This window comes from Cervus canadensis, chromosome 16 (genome assembly GCF_019320065.1).
Source record: "Cervus canadensis isolate Bull #8, Minnesota chromosome 16, ASM1932006v1, whole genome shotgun sequence".
NCBI classification, from domain to species: Eukaryota; Metazoa; Chordata; class Mammalia; order Artiodactyla; family Cervidae; genus Cervus; species Cervus canadensis.
In genome coordinates, this window is record NC_057401.1 from 46,243,879 (window position 1) to 46,260,524 (window position 16,646).

The 16,646-nt window shown below is 35.3% G+C and overlaps 1 protein-coding gene across 3 annotated transcripts in view; it reads left to right on the forward strand.

Moving 5' to 3' along the window:
• Positions 1 to 16,646, forward strand: part of LOC122454581 (cadherin-10) — a 191,206-nt gene that overhangs the window by 129,146 nt on the left and 45,414 nt on the right. For 2 of the 3 annotated variants that reach the window (XM_043489150.1, XM_043489149.1), the window contains exons 3-5: positions 2,545 to 2,839; positions 4,350 to 4,469; positions 4,895 to 5,062. In XM_043489150.1, coding sequence (XP_043345085.1) covers positions 2,545 to 2,839; positions 4,350 to 4,469; positions 4,895 to 5,062 — 583 coding nt within the window. Of the gene's footprint in view, positions 1 to 2,544; positions 2,840 to 4,323; positions 4,470 to 4,894; positions 5,063 to 16,646 lie in introns of those variants that run through there. The other variant, XM_043489151.1, reaches the window with a different exon arrangement.

Below are 16,646 nucleotides of genomic sequence, written 5' to 3' on the forward strand. Positions count from 1 at the left end.
ACAATGACTTACTGTTTAATACAGGAAACTATATTCAATATCTTGCAATAACCTATAATAGAAAACAGTAAAAAAGAATGTATAACCAAGTTAATTTGCTGTTTACATGAAACTAAACTATATTGTAAATCAACTATGAAAGTGAAAGGGAAAGTCACTTGGTGTGTCTGACCCTTTGCCACCCCATGGACTATACAGTCCTTGGAATTCATCAGGCCAGAATACTGGAGTGGGTAGCCTTTCTCTCCTCCAGGGGATTTTCCCAACTCAGGGATCGAACCTGGGTCTCCCACATTGTAGACGGATTCTTTACCAGCTGAGCCACAAGGGAAGCCCAAGAATACTGGAGTAGGTAGCCTATCCCTCCTCTAACAGATCTTCCCAACCCAGGAATTGAATCGGGGTCTCCTGCATTGCAGGCAGACTCTTTACCAACTAGGCTATCAGGGAAGCCCAAAACTATACTTCAGTTTTTAAAAAGACAACATGGGCATGATGTCTAAGTAATACTACATGCTTTACCAAAACTTCAAAAATCTACACATTGTTTTTCTATTTCTTAGCAGATAAAAAGCAAAATAAAAATTTAAATGATAATCTCTTACTATAATCAAACCATGATCATAGTATTAAAAAAAATGTTTATTGGTTGGGTGATACAGTTAGAGAAAAACCTACAATCCTTGTGTTTTACAGAGCCATGCTCTATTTATCCTATGGCTAAGTCTCTACCTTCAGGGGAAGAATTCTGTGACAAGCAAGGGAGTTTTCATATCTGAAACTGTCACATCCATTTCCAGACCATGCTTGAAATACTTGGGACTCATTATTCCCTGCCCAAAAATCCTTTAACTTGCTTCTAGATCCTGAAGAGTCCCTTCTCCAGGTCAGGCTGCCAAAGACCAGATTTACCCGTTGTTACATGAAGCTTTAATCCTGACGCTGGTCTAGTGTGAATTTGTTAAAAACAATATACAGTCACCCGTCCACAATTGTGAGCTCAGTGTCTGTGAAAAGTGAAAGTGTCAATCATTTCTGACTTTTTGCGACCTCATGGACTGTATCCTACCAGATTCCTCTGTCCATGGAATTCTTCAGGCAAGACTACTGGAGTAGGTAGCCATTCCCTCCTCCCAAGGACCTTCCCAATCCAGGGGTTGAACCCAGGTCTCCTGCATTTCAGGCATATTCTTTACTATCTGAACCACCAGGGAGATTTAACCAATCACAGGTGGTAAAGATGGTGCACGATCCACGGGTGGTAGAATCCACGGATGCTCAGCCTATAGATAGATATTGAGGGCTGAGGGCTTCCTTGGTGGCTCAGATGGTAAAGAATCTGCCTTCAATGAAAGTGACCCAGGTTCAATCCCTGGGTCAGAAAGACCCCCTGGAGGAGGGCATGGCAACCCACTGCAGTACTCTTGCCTGGAGAACTCCATGGACAGGGAAGCATGATGGGATACAGTCCATGGGGTCGCAAAGAAATGGACATGACTGATGACTAATACACACATACACAGGACTTCACTGTGCCATTTTAAGTCAGGATTCAAGAATCCTCCGAGTTTGGCATCCACTGGGATCCTGGAATCAATCTTCCGTGGATACTGCAGGGCAACTGCAGATGCCTGGTGATCGCCAAATGATACCTGGGCTCCTGGACAATATTAGGACTGGAATGGGATGTGCACAGGGCTGAATCCACATGAATACATGAAAAGCTTTTTGATCTGATGACTAGATTCTGGAAGATTAGTGTTGTTGCTCTGTATTGCATTGTTTCTGCATAAAACTTGCTTGAGCTTGTTAAAAAGATAGATTTGACAATGTAGAGAGCTAGATAGAGCACATATTATTTAATTGTTTATTAGCTTGATTTATAGCTTTCTGGTGTTATTTATGTATTTCTGATTTATAATCTGGTGTTATATAGATATCTATTCATACTCTTGTTCTGAACTCTACAAATATTTCTTGGGGCAGCTGCTGTTTTCTGTATGTATCAAAGAATGATGGGTAAATTTTCTAATGTATCATTAGAACTGTGTCATGCAACTTTGCCTGCCCTACAATCCTTAAGGTATTGTGAATTCCCCAACAGAAATACAGTAATTAATCATAAGTTTACAGGAGATAAATGCTGTGTATAATATGAGAGTAAAAGGATTTTCCATTCACAGCAAGAGATGAGAGCAGCAGTGTTTACATCAGCATATCAAGACTGATGACTTATGTCTTTGTCAGGAGTTATTTGCGTACAGAAATGGTTATTTACCAAGCTAAGCAAAGAAGGAGCTGTGTTTGGTCTATTTTATTACTTTTTTCCATTTAGAATAAAAATCACACTGATATGGAAATGGCTAGTCCTATTGTTTAAAGTATATAGATGAGTGCGATCATACTTATTCAACTCTCATTTCAAGAACTGAGATAACTGACCCCATTATTCAAAGATGGGACTTGAGAGACCTTCTTTGAATTCTTACTGCATTATGTACCTTTAGACATTATCATGGATATGCTCATTTTTATTTCCCCTAGCTTCATTCAGACCAAGATAAAGGAGATGGATCCCTCAAATATATTTTATCTGGAGATGGAGCTGGTACTCTTTTTATTATTGATGAAAAAACAGGTGACATTCATGCCACAAGAAGAATTGATAGGGAAGAAAAGGCCTTTTATACTCTACGTGCACAAGCTATTAACAGGAGAACTTTGAGGCCGGTAGAACCAGAGTCTGAGTTTGTGATCAAAATCCATGATATCAATGACAATGAGCCAACGTTCCCAGAGGAAATTTATACAGCGAGTGTTCCTGAAATGTCGGTTGTAGGTGAGTTCATTTACAACGTTTATGGTGGCATTCAAAAAATATAAAAAATAGTAATCAAGAAATTCTTAGAATATTGTGGTCAATTAACTGAAGTCATCTTTGACTTCCTAAGAGTATGTACTTAATTTTATGAATAAAAAATGAGTCAGAAAAAAGATTAATGCATTTTTCACCTCCTATGGGTTTGTAAATTTCTACAATATAATAAATAGACACTTCCTCAAAAATCCAAGAAAATACCATTGAACTTCAGTAGAAAACTATGAAAACACAAATGTTTGTCACATATATTTGGAGAATAGTTGTTTAAAATTCTGACTCCAAATATACTATAAATATACTTAGAACACCATAAATGCAATCTGGAGTCTTTATATGTGCACTCTCATTGTAATGTGTCTAAAGAGTTTGTATTACCTAGATGACATGAACAATGAAATTAATTAGATTTTCTATTAATTCATATTAAATATTTTAAAATATTTCACTATAGCCATTATATATAAAACTTTCCTGATATAAATCTCTTATTCAAATGAACCAGTTAAAAATCAACAGCTAATGACAAATGGATACAGAATTACAAAATTAAGTTGCAAAAGCTGTGAAACAGAATGTGTGAAAAAACTGGAAGTATAACATTCAAGAAAATAGAATTTGCTTTTCAATAAATAAATAGAAGTTGTTGGTAGGCAAAGAAAATTAAGACTGATTTCATTTCTTTGTTAAATAAAGAACCACAGGAAAGTAAATATCAGGAAACAATGATAACATTTTTAGAGATATGTATTCAGATTTAGTAACAGATTCATTTCTCAAATGTAAGAGAAGTAAACTGATTAAATAATTCTGATACATTTTCCTTGTGACAATTACAATTGAAAATGTCATACTGCTTTTCTCAAAAGCATTGTTCAGGGATTATTATTTAATATTTACTTTACTAAATCCCAAGGACTTTTGGCAATCACCTTAATATAAAGCCTTTTATATATTTTGAACTTTATTAACTAGCTTTTAATAGTTCATGGGACTTGGGATCATCGTGGATTGTTTCTAAATTTAGAATTTAATCTATTCATAAAACTGTATTCTGGAGCAGATGTTAATTATTTTTATAGTTAATTAGTGGAGAGAGGGAAAGAAAAGCATACTTACTCCTTTGTGATTAGCTATGCCCTTTACACGAAACAAATCTATTATGTGAAAGTGAATTTAAATACCAAACCGGAGCATTTGTAAAGTGTCTGCCTTTAGTATAATCTGATACACTGTCAGCATTATCTATTACATGAATGAAATGCACCTGTTGGCTAAATAAAATACCTTGTTGAATTCAAAGTTTACCTGTAATAACTCTCTCTATATTTTTTTCATCTAAATTATATACAAATGTTTCTTTAAGAGGTCATTATTAAAGCCAAAAATCATTCAAGTCTTCCATGAAAACCAGTGCTTTTGCTCCTCCTTCTGGTACTGTGCAGAACTAAGCTGAATTTGGATACTTCAGGTACTTCTGTGGTGCAAGTCACAGCTACAGATGCCGATGACCCTTCATATGGAAACAGCGCCAGAGTCATTTACAGCATACTTCAAGGGCAGCCATATTTCTCTGTGGAGCCTGAAACAGGTCAGGAATCATGAATCAGTGTTTATTTATTTAATAGTCTCTATGATCGTTATAAGTTTTAGAAAAAGGAACAACACCTTAACATTAATCCTCACAGAAGGGTGATGATGCCACAATTAAAGATTTAAGAACTCAAAGCTGAATGATTGAGCAAACTAATGGGAATATACCTGCTTTTATATTTTTCCAACTGGGTTTAGGGCACTAGACAGCATATATGACAATCTTTAGAAAATAGAAGAACCAAACAAATTGGAAAATATTTACTGAGAATCATTTTATAATCTCTAGACAATAAAAAGCAATAGAGAAAACATTTTTGTTTTTCAAAAATCACTACTTTGTATTTGCAATTTGTGAGCTTAATCAAATAACAATTGAGGTTTTAATGGCCATATTAAAAGTTTTCTTTTTTTTTCTTCAAGGTATTATAAGGACTGCTTTACCAAACATGAACAGAGAAAACAGGGAGCAATATCAGGTGGTGATCCAGGCCAAAGACATGGGCGGCCAGATGGGAGGCTTATCAGGGACCACCACGGTCAACATCACGCTGACAGACGTCAACGACAATCCTCCGCGCTTCCCCCAGAGTAAGCTTTCTTTAATGGCCTTTCTGCAGGGCAAAAGCTTTAGAGTGAAAAACGAAAAGAGAAAAAGCAACTGTCAATCATTTCATTTAAAACAGATTGAAATGTGCTACAAGGATGAAGAAAAAGGTGTATATGCTGATGAATTCATTGTTATTAATAGATAAAAATTAAATATTTCAAACATAGTTCTTTCAGAGACAGAGGGCTCTATGATCACAAACTCTCTCCATATATATATATATGTACCTATATGTTCTACGTCCATGATTATCATCTAAGAACTATTTATATCAGTTAGCAAAGGAAATGTTTTATAAAAAAACAAACCAAAAACTAAGTTATACTTTCACAATGATTGTGTTTATTTCTACTTAGGTTTTAAGAAGGAGGATTCTAATTTGAGGATGAAATGTTTTAGTAAAATATCTAATTTTTCATATTAATAAAGCTTTGACAAAAAAAATTAAAAAATAAATAAAGACATAACCAAAAAGAACTACATAGGGAGAACCTTACAAACTAATCAGACTTCCACTTACTATCACTATGCTAGGCTTCCATTTGTTTGGAATAGCAATCTTACTAAAACAGTTTGTATTTCTGATTTATTTATAGATTTATTTTGTGGTTTAAAATGAATCCTTCAAATTCTCGAAACAGGTCAGGAATAGGTTAAGAACCATTAGCATCTGACTGTATAATTACATTTGTTTATTCTTTTTTATACAAATTTGGTAGAAAACATGCAGCTAGAGCAGATGATACTGGGTCTCAGAGGACATTGCCAAGACTCAGTCAATTTCCTGTTAATCTAAAAGACTCTTTATTTCAAGATGGATGCTCACATTGTTAGGAAATGTGGTATAAAACAGAGGCTTTGGGATGATTTATGTTTTTAATTTTTAACATTTGCTGCATATTAACTTCTAAATTGATCTCCCAATTTTAGCTTTTTGTTTTTAATTGCCTTACGTAACTTTGTGTTAAGATATTAAAATGTAAAAAGCAATAGCTTTACGTGATATTTATATGTTTATGCTAAAGACCATTACACAGAAAGAATTATAGTCTAAGAATTACTGTGTTGTTTTGACTCTTTAGAAGCATTTCACCTCTCTTCTTGTACCAGTTTTATCTAACTTTGATTATTATTAGTGCATGATTTTAATTAAATTGTTTAAAATCATGTGTGTTGAAAGATTATAAAATTCATATAGAATAATCTTGAGTGAACTTAATAATATACTCATGTATTTTTGATGATATTTTGTTAGATATTTAATTTACGTGTCCCTCAGCCATTGCTATTGTGGTGTTTGACCCAAAACACAGAAGGAAGAGTGTCTGCTTATGCTGTTTTCCAATTATCAAGCCTCAGCTTCAGAGTAATTTTAGTATTGGCAGGGAAAAGCAAATCAAGAATAAATCTTTATGGTTCTTTCAGATCAGGTCTAAAGACATGCCCATGCACTAAAACTTAAATTTCACATTTTACATTTCTGACCACCTCTTATCATGAGCCTCTTACCAAGAGAACAGAATACAAATCTGAAAAAACAAACTGTAACTAGCAGCACAATCCACAATGAGCAAAAGTATTTGTGAGAAAAGTATTTTGAGTAAAAGATGACCATTAAGAGGATTATTAAATTTTATTTTTAATGTTAATTAATTTATTTATTTGACTGCATCAGGTCTTAGTTGCAGCATGTAGGCTCTTCCATTTTGGCATGCAGGCTTCTCTCTGGTTGTGGCCCATGGGCTTAGTTGCCCTGTATCATGCAGGATTTTAGTCCCCTAAGCAAGGATTGAACCCATGTCACCTGCTCTGGAAGGTGGATTCTTAACCACTGGACTAGCAGAGAAGTTCCAGGATTATTAGAGTTTCACTTCTCAAGAACATATATGTACAGGTGTCCAAAATACACAGCCTATTTAAAAAGTATGCATTTGATAAACAAATTAATAGATTCTAATAAATGGAAAAAATAGACATTTGAACAGATGAAAATATCCAGTAAAATCCATTGTATCATTTTTCTTCTACTACAATACCTTTATTAATTCATTCACTGATTACATTGTTTTCTTTTGTTTAGTCAGATTTTGTGGTTGGTGTCTGGTAGGCATATCACACAAGCCAGGGTATAATAGTAATAGTAATAATAATAACATAATAATAATGAAAAGAAAGAGCATAGCTTATTTTCTGAATAGCGTTTTCATTTCACCACGCATCAAGTTACTTATTGACCTACTTTATTTTATCAGAACCCACTGAGGTTAGTATTTGATCTCCATTCTACAAATGAGAAAGTGAATGTTATAGACATTAAGGATGAACTGCAAGTAATGGCAGAGGTGGTTTGAAATTCATGCCCAACTCCAGATGTACAACATAATATGTTAGAAGAAGTTTTAGAGCATCCTGTATCTTGTCTCATTATTTTTTAATTATAAATGGAAATATAATTTATGGATTTTTATTTTCTCAATTATCTTTTCTCTTATGAATATTTGCAACCATATCTGACTATTGGGAACACTCAGTCATGGCAATTAGAATGTTACTTGATAGTCTAAGTTACCTAACATGCGGAAAACTAGTTTTCAATTTCTCATCTCATTTCATTAAATAGCAGTGTTTGGCAAGAGTTCCACAGGTTATGAAGACCTTCATATGTGGCATATCATTGACACTCACAAGTTACTTGTATACGCACATTGCTATTATTATTATACCCAATATACAGAAGTAAAGGAGGTTCAGAGTGGAAATAATAAAGAGAACAAACTAGTACTGCCTAATAAAAATAGAATGCAAATCAAGATTGTGTGCCACAAATGTAATTTTAAATTTTCTATCAGCCATACTTAAAAAATTAAAATAAGCAGGACATATTAATTGTAATCATATATTTTAACCCAGTATTATCCTTTAAACATATCATTAATATAAAACTTATGCAGATGTTTTACATTCTTTTGTCACATAAATTTTTGAAATGTCCTCTTTCATCAAGTATTTTCCAGTTATTTCAAACTCAGGCCAGACATTTGCAATCAATAACTGCATGAGGGTTAGTGACTTAACTGGTGTCTGCCATATGAGACAGTTTAGGACAGACTATGGAGTCATTCTTATGAGCCCAACTCTGTCTTCATTTGCAAGTTTTCTCACCTTGGTCCATTTGACTGGCCTCTTAATAGAAAGAGCCATTCCAGTGCCATTAGTAAAACTGGATGGCAGCGCATACCCCGTGGAGTGGTAAGACCAGATAATTTTAAGTATATGAAGTACTTGACTCAGTGGCTGGCTACTAGTGCATTTATGTGTTCAGTTATGTTAATGTGTGTAAGTACTGCTCTATTTTTATTATTATCTAATATTATAAAGGTAGGGTTAAAACTTAAACTTCCAGGCAGGTTAATCCAAGTTCAATATGGTACATCTGTAGGAGATAAAAATCTTAGTCATTTGGAAGGAACAGAAACAGATGAAAGCCCACATGTCTTAACATCTTAAGACATCTTAAGACATGTTAAGACATCTTAAGACATGTTTATTTGTCTCAGCTGGTCACTATTACTGGTATCCATTGGATATAAGCTAGAAATGCTGTTAACCATCCCTGCAAGTCACTTGACAAAAAATTATCTGACCCAAAATGTCATCAGTAGTGAGGTTGAGAAACTTTGATATTATTTGAGTATCTCTTCAAGTGAAATCAGAAATTCTTTTATTTAAAAATATTTATTAAGAAGCTCTTTTTCCAAACACTATTGTAAATATATATATATATATTTATAATTGTAAATATATATATATATTTATAATTGTAAATATATATATATTTATAATTGTAAATATATATATATATATATGTGTGTGTGTGTGTGTATATATGTGCTTTTTGTCCCTATGATCTTTCATTAAGATGGGAGAGGCAAATGATATATAAGAAAAAAAAAATCAGTTATACATACACAGTATTTGCTCAGTTCTGGGTAAAAAGAGAAACATGAGTGTTCCAAGGGAGATGATTAGGGAAGATCTTGCTCATGAGGTGATATTTCATCCAAACACTACAAAATGTAATAGTTTGCAGTGGTAATGGATCTGCCTGCTAATGCAGGAGATGCAAGAGACGGGTTCAATCTCTGGGTAAGGAGGATCCCCTGAAGTAAGAAATAGCAACCTGCTCCAGTATTCTGGCCTAGGAAATGCCATGGACAGAGAGGCCTGGTGAGCTACAGTCTGTGGGGTCACAAAGAGTCAGACTTGAGTGACTGAGCACACACACACACAAAGGTGGGAACGTCCTTCAAGCAAAGGAAATGGCATAAGAGCAGCTCTGAATTGGAAGTTGAATGATGTTGAATGGAAGTTGAAGGTCAAGAAATGTGGTTGGATCATACCAAACAACAAGAAGGTTGCTGGGGGAATAGATCAGCAAGCCCTGCACTCACAGAAACATTGGCAATAGTGAATTATTATTGGAATTAAAAAAAAACCACAGCTATATGTGTGATCTAAGTTATCATTATGCTCTTATGGATTTAGAGGTATATAAGCATGTGAACACTGGTAAGACATGTGTACCTTAGCATGTTTCTAAAAGAGAAGCAATGGATTAGAGGGTTGAGGTGCACCTAAAAAATGAGTTCCAAAAGTATTTTAAGATTTTTATCCAGATAGCAAATTGTACTTTCACTACCAAAACAATGTATCTGTTGAAATTATTTCTGAATCCTAGGTTGTTTCAAGTGACTTTGATTTTAAAAACAACTAGCGGAGAAAAAAAAATATTGCTTTCCTTCCGATGATAGGCATGGTGCTTGCAATTAAGCATATGAGGGTTAATAAGTTTTTGTTACCAGAAAGGGGGCTTTTTTTAGGACCTGAGAGTGGGCTCTTGACTAACACGTGGAAATGAATTGTCTGAGGAGACAAACATACTGACAAAGCAAAAGTCTATTGGAAAGGGGCCCCAGGTGGAGAGCAGCAGGGGAAAAGGAACCCAGGACATAGTCTCAGGTTTTACGATAATGGGGTCAGCTTTCTAGGTTGTCTCTGGCCGGTTATCTTGCTTGTCCTTGGTGGTACGTGCGTCTCAGCAAAGATGAGTTTTAGCTTCAGGTTTTCTGGGGGGTTGACAGGACATATTAGGAGCTGGCATTTCTCCCTCCTTTCCCCCCCAAATTCTCCCAGTTTTCCACACCAGAACCCCGATTTCTTATTGGGATCTCCCGTTGTGAGGCAGCTCATGCAAGCAGTTATTATTGTACCTGGCCAAGTCAGGTGTTTTTGGATGTTAACTGTTCTCTAACATCTTGAATCCTGATTATAAATGGCTTACTGTCTAGCAGGGGAGAGAATATTTCAATATGAAATGATACATGTGATAAGGGAACTTGGGACAGAATTTAATGAGCCAACAGAGGAGCAGCACTTTTCCAAACAGAGGGGAGGAGAATTGAGTGCATCCTTTACAATGGAAGATATTTTTGAGAAAATTTATCTTTTGATATAAACCCTTACTGCAAACTACTACAAGCCATAAGGGCAGGAAAAGAAGGAGAATTCATGAAGTTGGAAATTAGCAAAATTACCAATGTAGGGTATTAGCAAAGGACATATTCTGTGCAAGTAGAAAAAGAAAATGGTAAAAGATTGCTTCAAAGTGGTGGTGAGAATTATCTTTGGTGATGCTTTTAATGTTTACTTTTCTGTATTATCTATTTTGTATCTATTTTGTATCTATTTTTATAACTTGATACAAGAAAACCAGAATAACAAAGGATAGAAAAGGACAAGAGTGACAATTGCTTTAAAGTCAGATAAAATGAGTTTTGAGTAGCAGCTATTGGAATTTACATAATAGGGGTAATTGTGGATGATCTTCCCCAACTGGCTTTAGTAGAAATCATTTAAAGAAGCTGGTGGGTTGTAAATTGAGGAATAAAAGAAAGTCAGAAAGAGGATCAAAGAAATAATGCCTGCACTTTAAAAAGCTTAGGTGAACAAGAAAATAAAATAGAAAAGGAATATATTGTAATAGTTAAAAATAAACCCTAGATTAAGGGTGGTTCAGCAGATAATTTTTGAGAGCATCCTTTATCCAGACTCAAAGCAAGAATTAGGGCTACAGTTAACCAAGGACATGAGCTACTGGTGGAATGTGTAGAAAATTAAGTGATGATCACATGAAAGTACAATATGATGTCTGACCATGGGGTAAGTACATGAAGAACAGAAAGAAGAATAAAGGACTAGTTATTTTCAGCATGAATAGGAGAGGTCTCTCCCTAAGGAGGCCTGAATAATTTTGCAAATAGAAAATGCATGCAATTAGACAATTTTGCTTCTCTAATTGTCAGTTCCTGTGTCTACAGTACTTAGAGTGCTGCAATTAACAAATAAGGTCACTTATATTAAATGTTTTCAGTAGTAACTATAACATATAGTTTCTCCCTGCGTGTGTGCCTGCTAAGTTGCTTTAGTCGTGCCTGACTCTTTGCAACCCCATAAACTGTAGCCCACCAGGCTCCTCTGTCCATGCGATTCTCCAGGCAAGAATACTGGAGTGGGTTGCATGCCCTCCTCCAGGGGATCTTCCCGACCCAGGCAACAAACCCACATCTCAAGCCTCCTGCTTCTCCTTACATAATGATTTGCTTCCCCTTCCTTATTCCTTCTCCACGAGAAATGTGCAAACTCTAATCTTGTTTTTCTTGCTCTGATGCTGTGCTGCTATTCACTGATGGCCAAAAAGTAAATAAAAGTGCCTTAAGTCTAAAGTACCTATAACTTCAACAAAATGAATGAACTTACCTCATATGAATAAAAGAACATCCATGGATGAGGACTTCAGAGCAAATGTTCCTGCTCTTCAAGCAGTCAAACGTTCAATGGTCCTTAACTTTTACTATGTTTCATTGTGCTAGGATAGACAAACGTTATACTCCATCACCTGTATTCTATCCACCTGGTATTTTCAATTGAGTATTTTTAGTTTCTTTTGCCCCCACGTACTTCCTTCTTTCCCTAAAAATCAGAAAACAAAATAGGCTTTGTGGAAAAGGATTATGAAGAGATTAAAGTACTGGAACCTGATCATTGTAGGCTTGGCAAAAACACCCAGGACAGTGGGATTTGTGCCCAAATGGTCTTTTTAAAAAGCACCTCTGGAAAAATGCTAGGATACTAAGTTTCCTCTAGAATCAGAATCATTGATTAAAGAATAGTTGATATGCAGAGGTGAGGCTAGGCTCATTGCCTTAATACAGAAGAAGATGTTGTATGATAAGACTCTCTCAAATACTTTCCAAAAAGAAAGAAATAGAAACAGAATGACAAAAAAAAAATAGACATCAGAAAGGAAGGTCCATGCCTAGAGAAAAAGAGTTTACAAAAGCAGCTACATGGATGATCAGGGTTCCAGTCAACCTGCTGGTGTCTAGAAGACTTGGCTCTAGTACTTGGATGGGACAGTATTTCACTAGAACTCAAGAAAGAGGGGCTTCCCAGGTGGTGCTAGTGGTAAAGAACCCACCTGCAACTGCAAGAGATGAAAGAGATCTGGGTGTGATCCCTGGGTTGGAAAGATCCCCTGGAGGACAGCATGGCAACCCGCTCCAGTATTCAATCCAGCATGAATTCAATCCAGTACTGAATCCAGACAATCCAGTATGGATTGTCTCTTGCCTGGAGAATCCCATGGACAGAGGAGCATAGCAGGCTGCAGATCATAGGGTCACACAGAGTCAGACACAAATGAAGTGACTTAGCAAGCACACACTCAAGAATAAGAAAGAATCTAAACATCTGACTGAGATCCGGCAAAAAAACCCAACTTTAGAACATAGTTTGGGAAGACTACAGCTTGTTATTCTTATGTGGCTGCTTTTCCATGCATTGTAACACAGAGCAAAGAAAAGAGATTATTTTATCATCTACTTAGTAATGCATATGGCCTCCAGAGAAACCCAGTTGTCCTAGAACCACACCCCTGGTCTATTTAAGACACAGACCTCTTTGCAGACAGCTTAGATGGACAAGTGGAAGTCAGGAATCAGTATCAAAAACATTTATGTATTAGTTGAGCTGGGAATTTATGAAGAGAGAGAATTTATAAGCTCCAAAAAAGTATGATTGAGTGATGGGCTTCTTTATATTTATTTATTTTTGATCTCTTAATATATTTCAGAATATTATGTATATAGATGATTAATATCAAATTTGTTACAATGTGATATATTTATTACACAAGCTTACAGATCTGTCCCAAGTGCCCTCAAAAGAGTAAATTTATTGCTGCTTACTTTTTTTTTTTTTTGCTGTGACATTGAGAATGGTAACAAAAATCAGGTTTTCATCATTTGGTTGTTGGTTCTGAAAATTAGCAGAGAATTTTCACTTACAGGAAAGTTTTTTTTTGTTTTTTTTTTTAAGATGATGGGACACTGGATGTACATATAAACTTAATGAGACTAGTTTTCTGAGTATTTTGATGCCAACACTTTTCCATAAAGTTATGTTTAAAGATTATACAGAAATACAGCCAATTCAGATACCATAGCATGCAATTCTAGAATCACTCGGAGGAGGTTTTATACCTATGTTTGTTTGCTTTAACTGAATGACCTTTATTGGCTACCTTTATTTAGCTCATTAAATGACATAAATATGGATTGTCTGGTTTGCCTACACTTAAATAAAATACAGCAATAGTATAAAAATAATAGTAATAGGCACAATGTTATAACACAGATTAAACAGTGTAAATATAATATAAAATTAATTCATTTAATCTTCATATCTGTATAATTATAATAATATAACATTTATTTCCCCTTTTATTAGTTCAAAAAAGCATGAAACTTAAGTCACTTGCTCATAGTTTTACAGCTGGAAAAGAAGTAACAGTTTCGATGGCTCAAAAATCTATGCTTCTAACCATTATACTCAAAAAGAAATTGCTACATCAAAGATTCTCTTTATCTTCCCTGATGAATCTTGCCTTTAGTTAATTCAGTGGTTCACTAGTTGCCTGTAAATGGGAACAACTTCAGATGGGACATAATGAATTCATAAAATGTCCATGCATTTTGATACAAACCCGGGTAAATCAAACCTTTGTCAGTTGTTATTCAGTTGCTAAGTCATGTCTGCATCTTCATGACCCCATGGACTGCAGCACAGCAGGCTTCCCTGTGCTTCCCTATCTCTCAGAGTTTGCTCAAACTCATGTCCATTGAGTCGATGATGTCATCCAACCATCTCATCCTCTATTGCCCCTTCTCCTCCTGTCCTCAGTCTTTGTTAGTATCAGGGTCTTTTCCAGTGAGTTGGCTCTTCTCATCAGGTGGCCAAAGTGTTGGAGCTTCAGCTTCAGCATTCCAGCGAATATTCAGGACTGATTTCCTTTGGGATTGATTGGTTTGATTTTCATACTATACAAGGGACTCTCGAGAGTCTTCTCCAGCCCCATAGGTCGAAATCGTCAATTTTTGGTGCTCAACCTCCTTTGTGATCCAACTCTCACATCTCTACATGACTATTGGAAAAACCGTAACTTTGATTATATGGATCTTTTTTGGCAAAGTGATATCTTTGCTTTTTAATACCTTGTGTAGGTTGGGCATAGCTTTTTTTCCAAGGAGCAAGCATCTTTTAATTTCATGGCTGCAGTCACCATCTATAGTGATTTTGGAGCCCAAGAAAATACTATTTCCATTTTTTCCCATCTATTTGTCATAAAGTGATGAGAACGGATGCCATGATCTTAGTATTTTGAATGTTGAGTTTTAAGCCAGCTTTTTTACTTTCATCTCCATCAAGAGGCTCTTTAGTTCCTCTTTGCTTTCTGCCATGAGATTGGTATCATCTGCATACCTGAGGTGCTTTTGCAATATCTAAGGACCAAACGCAAGTGAATGCTTTATTGGATCCTTGTACTGTTTGGTGGGTAAATAAACAAGTTTGCATGAGACAAGGTCTTTCAAGGAAATGTCTATATGATACACACAGAGATTTTAATCATATACTTTCAGTGAGTTGTGAGATGACCATAATCCCTGCCTGGTACCAGGGAGGCGTGATTTAACAAGTGCTGATTTTCACTTTGTAAATAGTCAGCTTCTCCTCTACTGGGGATTCTAAGGTAATGTAGACCTCAGGCTGATCTGCATATTTTAAAATTATCAAGCACATTTCAAGTAGAGCAATAGTCAGGTGTGTCCCAAGGAAGATGTTTTAGCCTGAGAAAGGAGGGAATGAAATTAAAAATGTCTCTTTCCCCCTTTTTTAATGTAGAAAAAATGGATATTCTTATAGTCAAAAGCACTGTTCTACTATTTATATAGGTTAGATAATGGCTCTGATTTTTACTGTGATCACAAAAATATCCTTATATATTTGTAGGATTTTTCCCTATGGTCCTAGTACCTATAATTTGGAAGAATTACAAAGAAGTCATGTTATTAAAGCATTCTTTGATTTATTAAACACTTACTACTACATGGAAGGAAGTATGATAAAAAATAACAAACTAATAATATTATAGTGAGAAATAAGAAACCAAAAACATTACTAAGTCATGTGCATTTTGAAAGATTATAAAGTCATAACATTTTTTCTTTCTCTCTCTCACAGACATATACATGCACTTTTATTACATTGTAGATTCTCTCACACACATTGTCTGCTTCACTCTTCTGTTTGCTTTTGTCTATAGATGTAAGTTATATATAAATTGCATAAATATAATATACATGCACATATGTGTACATATGCAAGTAAACTTATTTCCAGAAATATTAAGTGGACAATGATACAAAAACATTTATACTATACATATATTTAATGCCCAAATAATAAAATGATCAACTCTTCAGATGTAAGGAGACCAGGAAAGAGAAAGATATTTAAGTATTTTCCAGGAAAGAAGACAGGCATTGAGAGGGAGAGCATTTTTGTTAGGAAGGACAGAATGAACAAAGGTGACATTTGGAAAAATGCACGTGATTTGGTATGGCCGGATCCCAGGATTTGTAGCAGAGGTTGTATGAAATAAGAGTGGAAATATAGCAGAATCAGCATCATGAAGAGGGTTGATACAAAAACAAAATGCTACCTGTATTGTCTAAGGGAGCATTTTTTAAGAGAGCACCAGCTTCATACTATTCTTCATTTTGTCTAATTACTCTGGCAGCAACGGAGCACATTGCTTGGATCGGAAGAGCAAGGGTTGATGTGTCTGAACTGAATCAGAGGAGAGGAGGGATTTGAGATACAGTTAAGTGGGTGAGCCATAGGGTTTAGTAATTAGGTCGACAAAAGGTTTGAGGGAGAAAGAGAGCAAAAGATACATTCTCATTTTCTACCAGAAGAGCTTGTGTGAAGAGAGAGGCAGGGATTCAGTTTGATTCGAACGTTTTAAATTAAGATGCCTGCAGAAAGATAGTGGGTTTTAAATACCTAATACACAGTGAACAATATATACAGTGGGTTTTAAAGTATCTAGTAGATAGTTAGCTATATACACATGTGAAATATACATGAGAATAGACACCTATAATC